Source organism: Neltuma alba, unplaced genomic scaffold (assembly GCF_004799145.2).
Source record: "Neltuma alba isolate B1F8T4 unplaced genomic scaffold, ASM479914v2 tig00000960_pilon, whole genome shotgun sequence".
NCBI lineage: Eukaryota > Viridiplantae > Streptophyta > Magnoliopsida > Fabales > Fabaceae > Neltuma > Neltuma alba.
Genome location: NW_021632272.1, coordinates 20,241 through 40,886, shown reverse-complemented (window position 1 = coordinate 40,886; position 20,646 = coordinate 20,241). Strand labels below are relative to the sequence as shown.

Below are 20,646 nucleotides of genomic sequence, written 5' to 3'. Positions count from 1 at the left end.
CATATTAGGGAGTCTTTATTTGCTATTTTTTGTTTTTATTTTTGGTCAGGACTCTTTACTTTAGTTAGTGAGAGTAGTTTATATATTTTCTATCATAAATTTGAATTTTTGAAATCATATATTTTTTCTAGAATAAAAAAATTATTAGTTTATTTAATTACATACCAAAAAACCAAGGGGGCTTTTTATTCAAAGTAGAACATATGGGGAACCCAATTGGTAAAGTTACATTCTGGGTCTTTTGCAGGCGGTGAGGGCAATTTTTATCGTAAATATATATAGAAAAATATTGTTTATGTTACATTATTTAAATAAAATAATTTCAAACTTTTTATCATAAGTTAGATGAAATTGACAACTTAAAATAATTTTATCTAATACTTTTCATATTACTATCAACAATTTCATAATTTTGGATCTCGATCAAATACATGACATAATATATACTAATTAGAGAGAATCTCCCAATTTTTTTTTAAATTTAAAATTTCATTTCAGTTTTATTTACTACACTTTAATAACAATTAACAACATTTGAAAAATAAATCACAACACATTTTGTAGTCATTCTTCATTTGAGATTTAAAAAATTTAGAGGTATTTTTTTGGGATTTTTTCCATTAATTATATGTTCACGTATTTTCCAGGCAAAAAAAATAAAGTTCTCCTATTACACACACACATATAATATACTATCATTAATTTACTAACATATATTTTGACCATGCATACAAAAAAAAAAAAAGAACGTAGGGGATCAAAGTTTTATAGATTCAAATTTGACATGATAATTTCAAGATTGAACAAGCTACTCAACCCCATCCAACTTGATGATGTCCAACGAAATGATCCCATATTGGTGCCACTAAATCTACACTTATATAAGATAAAGCAATTAAATTGAGTCATATATTATAAACTCCTTCCTATCACCTATATATGGGTAATAAACAGGGAAAAGTTCTTTAAAAAAACTTAGATGACTTAAATTTTTATTTAAGTCATTAAATTTGTTAAAGTCCGAATCAGGTCACATGATCCAAAAAGATATTTTAAAATTTTATAAAATAACTCTAATACCATTTCATTAGAAACTAAAAGAGAATTCTAAATTAATATGTTCCATTTCGTAGTTAACACATTTCAATTCTAAATAATTTTCTATCTCTATAACTCATTTGTAGTAAGTCTTTGAAGAAAACTTAATTACCATACAATCTCAAAAATAAATAAGTTCAATTTTGTAATTAACAAGTTTTAATTCTAAATTAACAGTTTTATATTCCCAAAACACATTTGCAATAAGTCTTTAAATAAATTTTGAACAAAATGTAATCTTAAAAATTAGCATGTTCCGTTTCACAGTTAACATGTTTTAATTTTAAATTCATAATTTTCCATCCCCATAACATTTGCAATAAATCTTTGGATAAAACTTAATCACAATACAACCTTAAAAATCAATATATTCCATTTTAGAGTTAACATGTTTCAAATTAACAACTTCTTATCTTCATAACATACTTACAGGATTAAGGAAGGAATATTTAATATAAAAAATTTACTCACCATTGCCTCCTTGATTGATTTTTCAACTTTACATTAGTAGACACCAAGTTTCTCTTGTTCTCTTGTTAAGAGCTTTTACACAACATAAGAGTGATAACAAATCTTTACCTTTCTAGGTTTCAAATGAAGGGTATTAGAGTCGTTTCATAAAATTTTAAAATTCCTTTTTGAGTCATGTGATCTAATTAAAGTTTTAACAAATTCAATGATCTAAATAAGGAATCAGGTTATTTAAGTGTCTTTTTAAAGATTTCACTTAATAACTAACTAACCAAATTGCATATATTAAAATATTACCTAAAATATAGAGAACATTACACATATCCCAAACAACACAATTTATTAATTTAAGGTCCCTGAAATTTTCAAAATGAATAGGAGGTCCTATGGGACCTGAGAGTAATAAAATCTAAATAAGAAAGTACATCATTATCCCTATTCTGATTGACAAGCTCATAGACGTGAATTAACAAGTTAATGGGAAGCTATTAATAAGTCAGGGAGTGTTAATTGACAACTAAATTTATGAGACATAAGATCAAATTATAATAAAAGAGTATTATATAATAATCTTTAAGTTGAAATCATGTAGTACCAAAGCATGTACATTAATATTAAATGAAATGATGGATTTATATCATAATTTTGTTATGAACAGCAATTTACAAACTCATGGATATATATTAACAAGTCAATGGGAACATATTAACAAGCCAAGAAGTGTCGATTGACAACTAAATTTATGGGGTAATATAACATTTACATAAGATAAAATTAAGAGAAATTCTTATACTTTTTTGTTATAATTTATGTAGAGGTTATATCATTTCATAAATTTAGTTTTCAACTAACACTTTCTAACTTGTGAACAACTTCCTATTAACTTGTTAATCCGCACCCATAAGTTTGTTAATGATTGTCTACAATAAAATTATGATATAAATCTATCATTTCATGTAATATTAGAATGTATGCTTTGATCACACATGATTTCAGCTTAAAGATTGTTATATAATACTCTTTTGTAATAATTTAATCTCATGTGAATATTATATTATCCTATTAATTTAGTTGTCAATTAACAACCCTTAACTTGTTAATAGCTTTCCATTGACTTCATGAGCTCATCAATCGAGATTGAGACAATGACATAGTTTTTTATTCAAAATATATTACTTTTAAATCCCATGAAACCTCACCAACGGGGGTTGGGTCTAAAGTAAGGAGCTAGTTTCTTACAATATGATGAGCCAAGGTTCGAATCCCTACAGGGAAAGGTACCCATATTTATTGCTCAACAGTCTTTCGAATAGAATTATCTCCAATAGAAAGATACATATGCTTTAGCCAAAAAAAAAAAGATCCCTAGGACCTATTCATCTTGAGATTTTAAGAATTGTATTACTTTGAACCTGTGTGTAATTTTTCCTAAAATATAAGCAATGACTAAAATAGTAATTAAAATTAGTTAAAAGTAATAAATGAATAAGAGATAAATGTTTTTTTTTTTGGGAAAAATCTCCATGAAATACCGGTTGAAGTTCAAAATGCCTAAAAGATTATTTTAATGTGTGAAATGACAAATTGGTGGTAAAGTATCAAATTGGCATTTCAATATTTGGGCAAAAGACAAAACTATCCCTTAGAATTTTTTTCCTTTTTCTTTTTCTTAAATGCCACCTAAGCACTTGGTTGGAGGTCGTCGACAGGAGTTTTGGCGATTATTTTTATAAAGATATTAACTATTTTTGTTAAGCTATTGATTATTTTTATTCTATAGTTTCATGGACTACTACTGTAAAGGTATTGACTAGTCTTGTCACTACTGACTAATTTTGTTTATAGAGTTTTATTAATTATTCTTGTAAAGCTATTGACTATTTTAGTTTTGATATTGACTACATTTCTTTCAAAAATTCAAAGTAAGCCATTGGAGATGTAGTGATTATTTACTATTTTTGAAAAACAAGAGTAGTCATCAAAACTCCAAAACTAAAAATAGTCAATAGTTTAATAAAGACAATCAATACCTAAATAAGGGTAGTCATCGAAACTCTAAAAATAAAAGTGATCAATAGTTTAACAAAAAAAAATTCAACAACCTTACAAGAGTAGTTACTGAAACTTCAGCAACATGCAGCCGAAGCTCTAGTGGTTAGCCTCTGGCTAGGTTCTTAGGTGGCATTAAAAAAAAAAAAGAACAAATTCTAAGGGATACTTTTGTCTTTTACCCGAAATATTGAAAATGTCAATTTGATAGTCAATCACCAATTTGTCATGTCACATATTAGCATCACTTTTTGGTATTTTAAAATTCAAGTGGTATTTTTGGGTTATTTTTCCTAGTTTTTTTCAAAATACCCAAATTCGTGAAGATAATGAATGAGATAGAATGTGTGGAAAAAGATATGAGAGAGAATGAGTGGGAAAAAGAGCTAAGAAAGAAATGTCATTAATTGAGGGTTAAAATGAAAAATTGTGCATTACATTTTGCACAAACCCAAATTTTTACTTACTCTCCCCCGGGTTAACAACATAAATCAGTTTAACTAATTCATTCATATAAAAAACAGAAAATAGTATTTAAATACCCTAGAAATTATGAAATTCTTATGTGTTTTCAAAATCACATAATCATGGTTATCAAAGCGAGATACGAATCGTGAATCGGAAAGCCGATTTTTTGAATCTTGAATCGTAACGTATCGTGAATCGTAAGATTCATGAATAACTATTAAGGATGATATATAAGTAATTTTTGTATAAAAAGATATCAAAAGTTTGTAAATATTAATTATTTTAGACTCTCAAAAAAAATATAAAAGCCACCATATGAAATTCTAAAGACAAATAGTCCTCAAAATCAATTCACAAAATCAAAATCCTAGCTTAAAAAGACTAAAATCACTGAACATAAAATTCAATTCCTCATTCATCATCTCCAAGATCAATGTCACTCAATTCATGATCATCCTCCATTAACAATGTCACTTCTTCATCATCCTCCTCTTCCCCATCTTCAGCATCATCTTCATTCTCATTCTCTTGTCTTACTATAGATTTTCCTTTGTTATTGGCTTTGGCATTCAAGTTTCTTGGACCTATAGGAAAAAAAACTTAATAAGTATGATGGTATATATTTAAACTAAAAATTAACTTAAGTTTAGCTTGGAAATATTATACCTCTCTTTCTTTTCTTACTTGGAGCTCCTTCCTCAAGAGTAAAACTCTCATGTATGTCCATCCATGACCCGTCCACTGGCAAGCATGGATTTTCTTTTTCAGTGATCCACTCATCATCAGATTCAATATCTGATAAACAGATTGGATCATATGTCTCTCCTTTTTCCTCTCTAATCTTTTGTCTCATCTCAAGTTGAAGGTTGTACTTGACAAATACAAGTGCATTTAACCTTTGTTGTTCTAAACGATTTCTTCGCTTAGTATGCACTTGATCAAATGTGCTCCAATTTCTTTCACATCCAGTAGCACTACACGTGAGACTCAAAATCCTCATAGCTATCTTTTGCAACTCCTTGCCCTCTCCTCCATAACTTTCCCACCAAAGAGCTAAAAAAAGATACAATAATGAGAAATGATTTCAAAAATTCATATTTATTATTAAGATTAAAAATTACAGTCTTCTAAATAGAATAGACTATAGACTAGAGAATGGTACCAGGTTGCTTTTTGTTTCTAGTATCTATTGCCATGCTCCTTCCAAAAAGCCCCTTAGCAGACTTAAATGCTTCAAGTTGTTGATCAACTAAAAATCTTGTCTTTCTATCCGGAATCATTCTCTCAATAGTTTCATATAAACCAAAATAAACTTCCTGGTCCGCATTAAATTTTTCATCATAATGAAACCTACGAAAATAACAAATAAGTTATGTTTTTCTAAGTTCTAACATACAATTAAACAATAATATTTAAAATTTAAAGTGTATAAAACTTACTTAGGATTAAGAAAGTAGGCAGCCGCATGGAGGGGTCTATGTAATTGCAAAGTCCAACGAATATCAATGATCTTCCATATTTTTTTATACCTTGATTCCTTCTTTTCAAAATTGTCAGCAATCTCTTCTTTGGCTCTGTCCATTGCTTCATAAATATATGGCATAGCAGGTTTAGAGTCACCATCTACAAGTCTTAAAACTTTTACAAGTGGACTCACACACTTTAAGCAATATTTGATGGAACTCCAAAATCTAGAATCCCCAAAAACCATGTCCACCACTTGCTTGCCCTCACTTTTACTAGCAAAAGTACTAGAAGTCCAATCATCTGAAGCAAACATGGTTCGAAGAGCATTTTTTTGTCGCAATATACAACTTAGTGTAAGATAAGCTGTTGCAAACCTTGTCACTGCCGGTCTAGCTAATTCTTTTCCTTTAGAATACTTTCTATACAAGTTAAGGACCCATGTATGCCTATAAATGAAGGTTGTTATTTTCTTTGCATTGGTGATGGTATTATAAAATACTGGAAGTTGCCCAATGTCTTCAAGGATTAAATCAAGACAGTGTGCTGCACAAGGGGACCAAAATAATTTTGTTCTCTTCTCTTCTAACATCTTCCCTGCTGCCACGAGATTTGACGCACCATCTGTCACAACTTGCACCACATTATCCTCCCCAATTTCCTCAACCAGATTGTCTAGTAATTCAAACATTTGTTTAGCATCCTTAATCACACTACTTGTATCCACTGACTTTAGAAAAACTGTTCCACTAGGACTGTTAACTAAAAAATTAGTAAGAGACCTTCCTTTACCATCAGTCCAACCATCACACATCAAGGTACAGCCCCATTTCTCCCATTCCTTCTTATACTTTGCTAAACTTTCTTGAATTTTATCAACTGCTTTTTTCAAGTGAGAAACTCTCACCTCATGATAACTTGGAGGTTTCAAACCCCTACCATATTCACCAACAGATTTTAACATTTGAATGAATAGTGGACTTCTCACCAAATTAAATGATAAAGCATTACCATAGATGCATTTACAAATATCTTGAATTACTAACTCTCTATCTTTTACCATCTCATTCATTGTTTTCTGTTTGGTAGTTTTTGATGTCCCTTCCTTCCCCTTAGCATCTTGAGCAGTTGCCTCTTCAAATATTTCAACACTACTGGCATCTTTACTTTTTTTCTCTATTTTCTAACATTTTAACAAACAAATTTTTCACTTCATCAGGAACACTTATACAAGGACTCACATTCTCTCTAGTTCCAGCCAAATGATGTTTCATCCTAGCTACCCCACCCCAACATTGATGTGAACAGTATTTGCATTTAACCATAAGTCTATGGGGAGGAACACTTTCACAGTGATTCCATGTAATATCAGCTTCCTTTTTTTCTTATTCTAAGTCTGACTCATTTTTCCTACCTTCACAAATATAATATCCAATAGAAGCAAAAAAGAAGCAGGAAAAAATTACCAAATAGGAGTAGAATGGACCCCAATCAACCAGCAAGTCAGCAACAGCCTTCAATTTTTATTACTTTTCGACCAAAAAGGACCAGAAGAAGAGGAGAAAAAATGCAACCGTGGGGCACAAGATACAGAACGTGAAGAACAGAGCATATGGGAATAAAAAAATAGGGTTTCACATGCTTATAATTCAATTTGCGGCAGTTTCTTCCTTTAAATAACAAAAAAATTGAAAAAAAAAAACAAAAAAGGGGGTATTACCGTGTCGGGTCGCGCAAAGATCCGGGTCGGATCCGCGCGACCCGACAACATCCAGAATCGCGCGATCCACCGGCGTCGCGCGATTCGCACGATTCCGGCGTGAATCGCGCGATTCATGGCGCGATTCAGACGGCAATGAGATACACTGGGAGATTCGTATCTCCCAGTGTGCAATCTGTAGCGTATCGTGCGATCCGAATCGCGAATCGCACAATACTAATAACCATGCACATAATCCCTATGAGTTACCTTAACTTAAATTAAAATTGTGAAATTCAAACAAAATTACCAAAATATTCCATTGAAAAATGAAAAAAAGGAAACAACCCTCGCCAGAGACCCGCTAGCTGTGTCAACAGCCTAACCGTCAACACCCTAAACCCCCATTGATGTCAGAGCTCTAGCATCGACAGGATTAATGCGCCAACTATGTGCATCCTAAAATTAAGGATGACCGCTGAGCCTACACCAAAGAGTTTCATAGTTGGGCTCAATGAGGTGCTGTAGCGGGCCCTATATCAGACACAGCTTAGGGCCTGAATCTCCCCACAAGTCCAAACAGGTATTGTTGGCCAAAATGGGCTTGGTGGGGTGCGCCAGGGAAGTGCAGTAGTGTAACGCATGGGCGACGCTTGAGAATCCCTACCGTGATGGACGCTCCCCCGAGTAAAATAAATTTAATATCATGTGGGCCGATGACCCACCTGTCAGATATTAAACTAATAAGAACACATACGACACTTGATCTTAGCCGAAAGGCCAAGAAAGACATGTTTTGTATTGTGCATTCGGTAATCTTTTATACTTGCCCTACGCTTTGTTGCCTTTTCCGCTCCTCAGTGTGGGACTAGCTTTTATGGCAAGATTATTCTGAGAATTTATAACTTAAAACTCCGGAAGGGCAGGACTTCAACTTGTGAAATATTAGACTTCAAGGAGAGCATGATTCTCTTTGCTCTACACTTGTGATATCTCAGCAAGCTACTGGAAATCTGGAATGGGCCCTCCCCCTGTTAGAAAAATTGGAGAATGGATCGAAAACATACCGGGTCGGATCTCGGGTCGGGTCGGTCGGATCTCCTTAGCTCACGCTTAAGCTAGACTATAAAAGTCTGAGCTTTTAAGTGCACAGCAGAGCACCACTTTTGCAAGAAAGAAAATTAAGAGAGAGAGAGAGATAGTAGGAAAGCTCTACTACTGGAGTGATTTGAACTGATGGGGGGAAGCCTCTATTTATAGCTTTTGTCAGGGATATTTTGGGTAGCATAAAAATATCCACTGAGCCCATCAGATAAAATCTGAGATAAGATATAATATATCCTTATCTCATAATATCATGATATTTTGAATTCAAATCCAGAATCAATCTAATTAATTCTAAATATATATACTTAATATATATTTAATCTATACAATATAAATTAATTAATTTAATATAAATTAATTAGATTTATATCGTAACCGATTGGATATGATTCAGGATGTTTGACCAAGTCAAACATATCATGATATCGCTTGGATATTTGACTGATATATTCTCTTTATACCCGGGTCAAATAATCCGGCCCATCAAGGGCGGATCCAAGCCCAAAAATCTAACATCTCCCACTCGCACTTGATGGGCTGTCCATCGTGCGATAGCTAAATCTTTCATTGCTTCATACTAGGTGTCTGCCGTGACCGCGTGGGCATGACGTCATCGATTCGGGCGCCTGTGCACTAGGAATCCTTTATGCAGGACCAGCACACAAGAACACCCTTGGTGTACCTGCAAATTGTATGCTTGTTGCCTCGAATGCCCTAGTTTTATCCATACACTTTACTTGTGGCATATCTAATCCCTCTCGAGTTATTTTGTTTACTCAGATTGCCTTTTTTTATACGTATGGTATCCACACTTGCTTAGTTGTTCTGTTCAACCTGCAAGGGACATGTCACAGACACCAACGTAGATGTGTATTTCAGGATAAACCTTCCTTCTGACTATTCATCATTTAGATTTGGCATAGCCGCTTTCTCAGTCTTGACCCGTTAGATCGTATCATTCTTGACCATGGGGTTTAGGCTAGAGTAGCTGCCACTAAACCAAAACCTTGTGATGTTGTCTAAGTCTTAAGGGCATTATGAAAGGTTTATTTCCTTTCTGGGACTCACACCGTAATGGATCAGGGATCTTCCATCTACGTCCCTTGTTGCGGATTTGAGTGAGCTCATGCAGTATGAATTGCATGTTACGGTGCTCAATCCACTAAGTGGAGTATGTCGCTTTTGGTTTTAATAGCACCGTACAGACTTAAGTTCCAAATGCACTCCAACATTTGAACCAGGAGCTCTTTCATCACAACTATATATGACGTCTCACTAGTAAAGAGTTCCTTGTCTGGCTACAGGTCTCATGGATGACACATTATCCATGATTCGGCCCAAACTTTTTATGGGTCTCATCTCAGTCTAGCTGAGGTGACATTTGTGCAGTGATTCTTCTCTACCATCTCATGGTGATCATCTGCTGTCAAACCTTCTATATCCCATGAGAACATAGCGAGGCGGTTGCTCGTGTGAGTGAGCCAACCTTGTGACCTGTACGACATATTTGTATTGCATACCTTGTGCCTATGCATGTATAAATACACAAATATACAAGAAAAATTTCTTTGAACTGGATAAAATGCATTGAATTACTAAGTAAGAGAAAAGGTTCAGTACAACATGCCTTGTGCCTGCGTATTTGAACAAAAAGGATCAAAAAGAAAAAGGAGTTCAATACATCATGCTCTACGCATGCCCAAGGCCTTTACATGCTTAACGAAAGGATCTCTAGCTATAGGCTTGGTTAGGGGATCTGCCAACATCTTATGAGTGGACAAGTATTGAACTGTCACTTGTTTCTTAGCGATCATATCCCTTACAAAGTGATACTTTATGTCTATATGCTTAGTACGATTGTGGTACTTAGGGTCCTTTGCATAGGCGATTGCTGCTTGACTATCGCAGTGAATCAGAGTTGGTCCCTCACTCCCACCATGGATTCCCAATCGTACTAAGAATCTTTTGAGCCACACAGCTTCTTGGACAGCTGCAGAACAGGCTACATATTCTGCTTCCATGGATGAAAGAGACACACACGTTTGTTTCTTGCTGCTCCAGGAGATTGCTCCGTTATTCAGTAGGAAAGCATAGCCTGACGTCGAGTGTCGCTCGTCCAGGTCTCCTGCCCAATCAGCATCGGAATAACCCTCCGCACGAAGGCCATTTCCTTGATAGCATAGCTCATAGTCCATGGTTCCTTTTAGATATCTCATAATCCTCTTTACAGCTTCCCAGTGTTTGACTCCTGGATTGGATTGGAATCGACTCACAAGTCCGACTGCGAAGCATATGTCTGGCCTGGTACACAACATGGCGTACATTAGGCTGCCAACGGCACTTGAGTATGGGACTCTCTTCATGCGTTCTATATCGCATTGTTTTGTAGGGCGCATTTCCTCACTTAGGTTATGTCCCTTAACCACAGGGGTATCCATAGGCTTGCAGTCTCTCATATTGAAACGCTCAAGAATCTTTGCTATGTATGCCTTTTGTGACAATGACAGCAATTTTCTAGAACGATCTCTTCTTATCTTAACGCCTAAGATATATTCTGCTTCGCCCATGTCTTTCATCTCGAAGTTCAAGGATAACCACTCTTTGATCATCTTTATTAGTTTAAGATTGGTACCAGCCAGTAGTATGTCATCAACATAGAGGGATAGAATGACAAAGTTGTCTCCAAACCGCTTGATATAAACACAGTGATCTTCCTCGATCATTTCAAAGTCATAGGAGCTTATAGCTTTGTGGAACCTTAAGTACCACTGCCTAGATGATTGCTTGAGTCCATAAATGGATCTCAATAGTTTACAAACCTTTTGTTCGTTCCCTTTCTGTATGAAGCCCTCAGGCTGTTCCATATAGATTTCCTCATCTAGTTCTCCATTTAAGAAGGCGGTTTTTACATCCATCTGATGTAACTCTAAGTCTAAACTTGCTACTAAAGCCAGTATCAGTCGTATCGAGTTGAAACGTACAACAGGTGAGAAGGTGTCTGCGTAATCCACTCCTTCCCGTTGTGTATACCCTTTGGCAACTAACCTTGCTTTGGGTTTATCAATTGATCCATCAGCCTTACGTTTGTACTTGAGAACCCACTTGCTCCCAATTGCCTTTCGGCCAGGTGGTAGATCAACTAATTCCCATACTTGGTTGGATTCCATGGAATCCATTTCCTCTTGTAAGGCCTTCTGCCATTTTTCCTTAGCAGGTCCTGTTAGTGCTTCTTTAACACTTACGGGGTCTTCTTCATCGTGCTCTGGACTAACGATGAAGGTTGCTCCTTCAATTGAGAAGCGTCTCTTAGGGTTTTGTCTCTGTTACTTCTCCTAAGTGGGGTAGTTGCAGGACTTACTTCCTGTGACTGGGTTAAACCTTGTTGTGAAAATGGTTCAACCCTCCCACTCGGATCAGTAGACTGAGGAACACTTTGTTGTACCTCATTGCCATCATCCTCATAAAGACGGCTTGTTCGATCAATACTCCCTCTGCTAGGATATTCGGTTTCTATGAACGTTGCGTCCCTTGACTCTATCTCAGTCACTGAGCCGTCATCATTTTCACCAATGAAGACATACCCCTTAGAGTTCTCAGAGTATCTTATGAAGATACACTTTTTGCCCCTTGGTTCTAGCTTGTCATATTTATGGGAAGAATCACGAATATAGGCCGCTGACCCCCATGGTCTTAGGATGCTTAGATCCGGTTTGCGGTTTGTCCATGATTCATAAGGGGTTGTTGTGACTGATTTAGAAGGCACTCGGTTAAGTATGAATGTGGCAGTTAAAAGAGCATCTCCCCAATATGAGGTTGGAAGCTCAGCTTGTGCCATCATTGATCTAACCATATCGAGGAGAGTTCTATTTCTCCTTTCAGCAACTCCGTTCTGTTGAGGAGTGCCAGGGATTGTTAGTTGCCTAACAATGCCCCTTTCTTCACAGAGCTCCTTGAACTGATCAGAGAGGTATTCTCGGCCTCGGTCAGTTCTTAAGGCTTTGATTCTTGAACCTAGCTGATTTTCCACTAGATTGAGATATTTTCTAAAGCACTCTAATGCCTCAAATTTGTGGGAAATCAGGTAAGTATAGCCATATCGGGAAGAATCATCGATGAAGGTAATAAAATACCATGCTCCGTGACGTGCCCTAACACTCATTGGTCCGCAAATATCAGAGTGTACCAATTCAAGAGGTTGGTTAGCCCTGGTTGCCTTTCCGAAAGGCTTCCTTGTACTCTTGCCAGCAAGGCAATGTTCACACAGAGACATTTCCTTTTTGGACACGTTTCCTAGCAAACCCTCTTTTGCTAGTTTGGTCATGCGTTCTTGACCAATATGTCCTAATCTAGCGTGCCATATATCGTAATTGACATCGGAAGAAAGCGCATAGCAAGAACTAGAAAAATTATCATTGAAATTTTCTAAAACAAAGAAACCATCCGAAACATAACCAGAAACTGAAAAGTTGGTCCCATACGAAATGTCTACTGTGAAATCATGAAAAAAGACATTGAAATGAAATTTAACTAAGGAAATAACAGACACAAGATTTCGTCGGATTTCCGGAGCGTAGAGGACATTTTGCAGGACTAGGGTCCTTCCTCCATGCAGGGTCAGCTCACAAGTACCGATCCCTTTGACTTCTACTCTCGCGTTGTTCCCAACATAAAGCCATCTGCTTCTTGCTGGTAACCGACGAAATTCTGTGAAGTTCCCACGATCCTTGCTCACGTGGTCTGTGGCCCCTGAGTCTATAACCCAAACAGGATTAGTTTCAGCAATAAACGCAGTGCTAGAAACATAAGAGAAATGTATTGAATCTGAATCCAATACCTTTTTCTGCTCAGGGCAGTCCTTGGCATAATGTCCCTTTTGTTGGCAAGCATAGCATTTGATGGTTGCTATGTTCCGCTTCTTTGCAGGTTTCTTGCCTTTCTTGAAGGGACTCTTTCCCTTCTTCACTTTAGGGCCGCCTTTCTTATTTTGAGAGCCTTTGCTTCTCTTGGACTGGTTTTGGGAGGTTGTCCCTCCCTTTCCTTCAGTTAAATATGCCTTACTAACAGGCTTCACAGTTTCCATCCGATCATCCTCCAGTTGGAGGTGGCGAGCTACATCAGCAAAGGTTTTTATACTCTCATTATGAGTAATGGTGTGTTTCATGGTATCCCAACTTGCTGGGAGAGATCTCATGACAGCTTGAATCTGTTGCTCGTCAGATAGAGCGCCTCCGGCTTCCTTAAGCTCCCTGATTAAGTTCTGCATTGCCCTTAGGTGATGCCTTATGGGAGTGTTAGGACCCAGCTTGAAATTATCAAGTTTGACGGTGAGTCTCCTAAGCCTTGCAGCAGAGGTGCCGTCAAATTCGGATTTCAGCGCTGCCCACATGGCAGAGGCGGAAGGGTGTGTTTCGAATTGCACCAACACATCGTCAGTCATGGCACTCAGCATGGTTATTCTGGCGATAGTGTCCCTTCTTTTCCAGGCCGCGTAGCCGTCCTGGTCCCTTCGCGATGCATTTGCCTCAGGCTCTGGAAGAAAAGTAGTCAACACATCAGTGACTTCTTGTTCTTCGAGGACATACGATATCTTACGACGCCACATGCTGTAATTGTCTCCGTTCAGCTTGTCACCTCCTACGAGGTCAGCTATAATGGACTTGATTCCTCTTTGAGACATCGTGCTATCACATAGACAACAATGCATTTTAGTATGGTATGCAATATATACACTTTTGTTCAAGTAGGTCATAGGTCGCCTGGGTAAGAGTCTCACCATTTTCATGATCAGGAGACAACTAGGTTGGCTCCCATCCCATTACTCCTGGTTAGTCTCTTACCTTTCTTACCTTTGACTTTCCTTGAACATATCCCCAATTTGGAGTTTTCCTCATGAAACTCCCACTCAAATAAAGCATTTGAAAAATAAAAAAAACTTTATTTATTGAAGCATGAATGTTTACAAAAAAAATTGGATAATTCCAAAAATGAAGTCTCAAGAGTAAACATTAAATGAAAAGAAATATAAATGTGAACAAAAACTCATTCGTTCATGATATATTTTATCATTGGTTCTCTCAAACTCTCTTTAACACCTTTCCAGCATCTACAGAGACATTGTTTAAAAAATGCTTCACTAAATATGTGTCCCCTCCTTGCCAGTTCCTCTCTGTACTGGATTGCAATATTTGAGAAAAAGAGTGCGTCTTGCTCATTGACAATTTGTTTAGCATAATAATTCAATTTTGAAAATAGGCACTTTTGATGCTTGTATTCATCAGCATGCTTTTCTGCTATCTTTTCTATTAAATTTATGTCCTTGGGTCTGCAGACTTCTTCCTCTTGTTGGTCAGGAACACATTTCCTTTTACCACTGCTCCCCTCAGGTACATTAGAGTTTACTTGTGATTGAGGCGCTTTTCTTTTATTTGTACTTTCGGCAGCATAATTATTTGAAGATTTCGGAGCATCAGAAAGTGGAGAATAAGTTGGATATTTTCCAAAAGAGGAGTTAGAATTTGAGTTTGAGTTGGCCATTTCCTAAACCCAAAAAGAACAAGTTAAGAAAAATATAAAAATAAATATTCAAAACATTTATTTGCTATTTTTCATACCCAAAAAGTCACAAAAAAACAGCACATAATATATTAATTCATAGCTCATGATTTTAGAAATATTTCAGGTCAAACAGGGCTCAAAAATAGTCCCTCACGCGCCCCAACAAGCAAAATTTTTTTTTTTTTTTAAAAGAGCTAGGATCGCCCACTCTCGGGACCGGCGCGTGTCATACACGCGCCGCCTTTCCGGCCTCTCGCCGTCACTGACCTGTCCTATTTGATTCCTCACGTCTCAAGGAGTCTATATATGTGCTTTTTATGACCAAAGGGTCCCTAGGTGGACCCCACGCGCCCACATGGCGCGTCCAAAAAAATTTCAGAAATTTTTTTTTAATTTCAAAAAAAAATTATTTATTATTATTATTATTATTATTTTTTTAAATAAAAAATTTTTTTTAAAGGGTCGGTCGGGTCGGTCTACCGACCCGACTTCCAGGGAGATCCGGGTCCACGGACCCGAAACGCAGCGTTTCACTTAAAGTGAAACGCTGCGTCCTGGCCAGCCCAAAACGACGCCGTTTTGGGCTGGTCAGGTCGTCCCTGACCTCCAGCCGGGTCGCCCCAGATCCGGCTGGAGCTCCGGCGGGTCCGTCGCGACCCGCCATTTTCGAACCGCCGTATCTTCCTCCTCCGAGCTCCGTTTTATGCATTTTAGGTGTCTATGGACTCGTATTTTCGTGCTCTACAACTCTATGGGTTTATTTTCTTTAAAAAACATCAATTTTAAAGACCCAAAAACAAGGTTCGAACGGCCGACGTTGGAAGCTCCAGAAAATAGACTTCGATCACGTTTTTAAATCTTACGGAGTAACAAGTAATGTTTTCGAACTTCACTTATATAAACGGAGTGTGTATTTGAGTTTAAAACACAAGCATATTCAGTTCGAATGGCATACGGCATATTCACGGTGCAGCGGAAAAAAAAATGAGCGTGTAATATATATATGCACACATATATTGAGAGCCTCAAGAACATCTCGGCTCTGATGCCAATGTTAGAAAAATTGGAGAATGGATCGAAAACATACCGGGTCGGATCTCGGGTCGGGTCGGTCGGATCTCCTTAGCTCACGCTTAAGCTAGACTATAAAAGTCTGAGCTTTTAAGTGCACAGCAGAGCACCACTTTTGCAAGAAAGAAAATTAAGAGAGAGAGAGAGATAGTAGGAAAGCTCTACTACTGGAGTGATTTGAACTGATGGGGGGAAGCCTCTATTTATAGCTTTTGTCAGGGATATTTTGGGTAGCATAAAAAATATCCACTGAGCCCATCAGATAAAATCTGAGATAAGATATAATATATCCTTATCTCATAATATCATGATATTTTGAATTCAAATCCAGAATCAATCTTAATTAATTCTAAATATATATACTTAATATATATTTAATCTATACAATATAAATTAATTAATTTAATATAAATTAATTAGATTTATATCGTAACCGATTGGATATGATTCAGGATATTTGACCAAGTCAAACATATCATGATATCGCTTGGATATTTGACTGATATATTCTCTTTATACCGGGTCAAATAATCCGGCCCATCAAGGGCGGATCCAAGCCCAAAAATCTAACACCCCCGGAAACAAACATTTGAGTTTTAGTTTGTAAAGTTCTTCAGCACTCTGGACAGAGAAGACCTGCAAAGGAAAAACTTCCATGGCAAGATGAAAATTATAAGTTTGACCCTTTGTAAGTAAGTCAATAAGGTATAGAGAGAATGAAGAGTTGAATACTTGAATGTGGTACTACATTCTTTATCTTCCTTCGTCCCACCTTCCTCATATCTATTTGTAATTTAATTTTTAGCAGAACTGTTTGGGGACGTACTTCAACATTTTTTAGATCATTTTTCAGATTCATGTGCGCGCCACCGGGGGACTTGCCAAATTTTTCTTGTGTACCGTTATATTCAATTTCATGCGCATTTTACAGTCCTTGCATGAAATTAATCTCCTGTGTGCATCGTACCGTGGAGAAGGAAAATTTGATGGTGGCAATTCAATAAAAGAAGGTCGAGAAAAAATTCAGCTTAATCAATAGACTAGTTATGCATTTAGAAGTTCAGCTTAATCAGCAGACTACTTATGAATCCATCCACTATAATGATGAATAAAATACCACGCTCCTAGCCACAATAAATTAAAAGCCACCATTGAGCATAGCCTCACTGCAAAAGGTAAGATCAATGCCAAATACTATAGACTCAAATTGGGCCTTCAATATTGGAAAGTTTCCAAATAACGTATTTCAATTCTGAAGGAGCCGTGCTGATTTCTTTGCTAAAAAGAGTAAAAGACCTGCCGATATTAAACTTTAGGAAGACAAATCATCATATCTGATAACCTTTGCCTTGAACAATTTTTAAATTAATTAAGCTAAGGCGGATAAATATATCTATATCTATATATATATATAATCATCAGGCCCCATTGATCGGCATTGGCCCTGGTGCATTTGATTAATTTTGGCCAGCTGTATACATATTAATGCATGCTTTTTCTACTTAATTATTATTACCTTTAAAACAATAGAATCATTAGAGTTATGACATGAATTAATTAATTAAGGTGATCAGAATCAAGAAACGCCTCTTGACCCAAGCCAAATACTGCAGACCCTCAGCTTAGCTAATGCGGTGGTTTTCGTCCACGTCTAGTTATTGAAATGAATGAAGACAACCAAGTGGTGCCACCACCGTAGTTTGTTTTTCTCTGCATGATGTTTCGACTTATCTCTTTCACTTCTTGTTTTGGAAACACTAACAAGTGGAAGCAGTTCGAGAAGACTCACAGTGAAGAAATCGGAAAGCAAGCGAAAAACAAGACATCATGGGATTGCGAAGAAGTTACACAGTAATGGAATAAGCTAAGAGACAACTAAGCCTGGCACTTCCTCTCTTCTCGGTGGGTCTCTTGCAGTACAGTTTGCAAACCATCTCTGTCCTATTTGTTGGTCATCTTGGCACCCTTTCTCTCTCTGCTGCTTCCACGGCCACCTCCTTCGCTTCTGTCACTGGCTTCAACTTGCTGGTAAATGCATTCCTTCTCACTTTTACCATCAAAGAAGGACATCATTGTCAAACTTCTTCATCATGCATTTTTTGAGATTATTCCTCGGTAACTTTTCCCTGAATCCTATTCTCGGATCGATTCACTTCTTGAAAATTGTTAACTTTGTTGGAGGACAAGATTCAAAGATCAAGTAATTCAGGTGTTTAAAGACCAAAGAGTTCATTTGTCCTGAACTTTCTGAGTTTTGAATAATCTCGGAAGGAACGTTTCTCTGATCTTTGAGGTACCTTGGCAATGGCAAGCGACTAATCCAAGGATCTTTGTTGATAAGTTTTTTTCGGTTTTCGGCCAAATGCTGCTTGTGTTGTTAATAAATATGTTGCTGTGTCCTTTGCTTTGCATGCCATGGGAGAAACAACAACGATTTTGGAACATGAGATATTTGGCATTTTCCTGAAGTGTTGATACCCGACCACATGACCTTTTCAATACTATTAACTGTATATGGAATTTTTTTCTTCGCATGTTCTGAACTCCCAATGTCTTTTGACTGCTTGCAGGGTTTATTTAATATATGAACTCCGAATAAATCGATAACCAGTTTATCATCTCATGCACAGAATATTATCATAATGATAAATAATGAAAATTTGTTGGGAAAAGAAACGAGTGTATACATATGATTGCTGAGTAAAATTGATACTTGAAAATAGAGTCTATCGCAAAAAAAAAAAAAAAAAAACAGAAAAAACATGGTGTTGAAGTTTATTACTCACGCAAGTTCTAAATATCATAGATCTGTCTCTCTTTGAGGCCAAGATAAAAAAATGCATTTACAACACAAGTTGGTCTCCTTAAAATTAACAGTTTCAATTTTTGAGACAAGTTAAGAGAATCAAACATCTCTTTGTTTTCTTTTCTTTTCTTTCTTTCTCTAAACCACTTTAGTTATCTGTTGACTTAATTTGTGATTAACTGAACAGATGGGATTAGCTAGTTCCCTGGACACCTTCTGTGGTCAATCATATGGAGCAGAACAGTACCACTTGCTAGGCATACACATGCAAATATCCATATTCGTTCTTTCATTGAGCAGTGTGCTCCTTGCAATAATCTGGGCTAACACAGAACAAATTCTTGTGTCTATGAAGCAAGATAAACTCATATCAAAAGAAGCAGGATCATATGCCTATTGCATGATTCCTAGCATATTCTCATTTGGCATCCTTCAATCCCTTATGAAATTCTTGCAAACCCAGAACATTGTCTTGCCCATGATGATAACTTCTACGGTTGCGGCTCTGCTTCATGTCATGTTTTGTTGGCTTTTGATTTTCAAATACGGACTTGGAAGTCGAGGAGCAGCCATAGCAATTTCTGTGTCTTATTGGGTAAATGTGGTATTAATGGCACTGTATATGAGGTTCTCCTCTTCCTGCAAAGAATCATGGACGGGCTTCTCAAACAAGGCGCTCCACAACATCCTTGACTTCCTTAAACTGGCTGTTCCATCAGCTGTTATGCTCTGGTATCAGTTTCAAGTCACAGTTAAGATTGTGATTGTGTTTGATTTGGTGTTGTACGTTGATGTTTGTCTTTGAACTTTGGACAGCTTGAAAGTTTGGACGCTTGAGCTGATGGTACTATTGTCCTTAAAATTAAAGCAAAACGTGTGAAGGTGATGTAAATTCGAGTATGGTGTATATATGGCCAGGCATCGTGAGAGGGTGTGGATGGCAGAAGATTGGGGCGTACGTGAACCTGGCATCCTTTTATCTTGCTGGGGTTCCTTGTTCTGTGATATTAGCTTTCCTTGTGCACATGAATGCCAAGGTGAAATTAAACTAGGATTAATACACGTAAATAGTAAACTATTGTTTCTTCATTTGGTCATTGTTTTGCTGTATCATTCTGAGCACAATTCTACAATTGTTTGTGTTGGCTGAAACAGGGGCTGTGGTTGGGAATCGTAGTTGCTTTTGCACTGCAAGTGGTATTGTTCATTGTCATCACAGCTCGCACTGATTGGGAAAAAGAAGCAAGGCAAAGAGCTCCATCGTTTATAATTATACACAAACGTTTCTATTTATATGTGTATACATATATTTATGTATAACCTTGGGTCTGTGTGCATATGCATATGTATGCTATGGTTTGCTTCCATATACAAGGTAAGGGATTTGTTGTTTTTTGTCTTCAGGCAAAGGAAGCTCAGAGTAGAGCAGTGTGTTCAAGCATCTTCCTCACAGGCGCTGTACCAAGTGATCAAATATTACCATTGCACATATAAACCAGCCTTGTTGGGCCAAGATATCCTATATTGAATTTAGTTTTACCTCATTTTGTATCAAGCCTTTTAATAATTGCCGCATTGAGATGTTGAGTTGATTCGCTTAATTAATGTCTAGTTTTAATTTTACATGTCAATATGAAAATATATTAAGATACTCATTATATTTTAAAATTTAAAATTTTTACGTAATTATTTAGAAATTTGAGATTCAGAAATTCATAATACAACGTAAAAAAGAAAAAAAGATTAAGGGAAACAATTGAAATTGGCCAAAGAATAGCGTAACTTTTAAGTTAGAAACAATTATTATAATAAAATATAAATACAAATGAAGAGGTATTCGATTGAAAAAGAAAGAATA

The 20,646-nt window shown here is 36.5% G+C and overlaps 1 protein-coding gene and 2 pseudogenes across 1 annotated transcript; 1 reads left to right on the top strand and 2 right to left on the bottom strand.

Annotated features, from left to right (window-relative positions):
• Positions 1 to 5,234: 5,234 nt before the first annotated feature.
• LOC114749230 (uncharacterized) lies at positions 5,235 to 7,387 on the bottom strand. Its single transcript, XM_028937723.1, has 4 exons — positions 7,271 to 7,387; positions 6,597 to 6,733; positions 5,616 to 6,485; positions 5,235 to 5,436 (listed from the first exon to the last, which is right to left on the bottom strand). Exons 1-4 carry the CDS (start codon positions 7,385 to 7,387, stop codon positions 5,235 to 5,237), a joined length of 1,326 nt encoding a protein of 441 aa, XP_028793556.1.
• Positions 7,388 to 7,856: 469 nt separating this feature from the next.
• LOC114749280 (uncharacterized) lies at positions 7,857 to 8,042 on the bottom strand (annotated as a pseudogene).
• Positions 8,043 to 17,836: 9,794 nt separating this feature from the next.
• Positions 17,837 to 19,668, top strand: LOC114749220 (protein DETOXIFICATION 16-like; annotated as a pseudogene).
• The last annotated feature ends 978 nt before the right edge of the window (positions 19,669 to 20,646 follow it).

Bases quoted from the DNA above. Each gene is read 5' to 3' on its own strand.
- LOC114749230 (XM_028937723.1), bottom strand. From the start codon at position 7,387: ATGAATCGCGCGATTCACGCCGGAATCGTGCGAATCGCGCGACGCCGG. The intron at 6,734-7,270 runs GTAATACCCCCT...TTAAAATGTTAG, and splicing joins TCTTTGCGCGACCCGACACG to AAAATAGAGAAAAAAAGTAA. The intron at 6,486-6,596 runs GTTAGTAATTCA...TGAATATGGTAG, and splicing joins GAGATGGTAAAAGATAGAGA to GGGTTTGAAACCTCCAAGTT.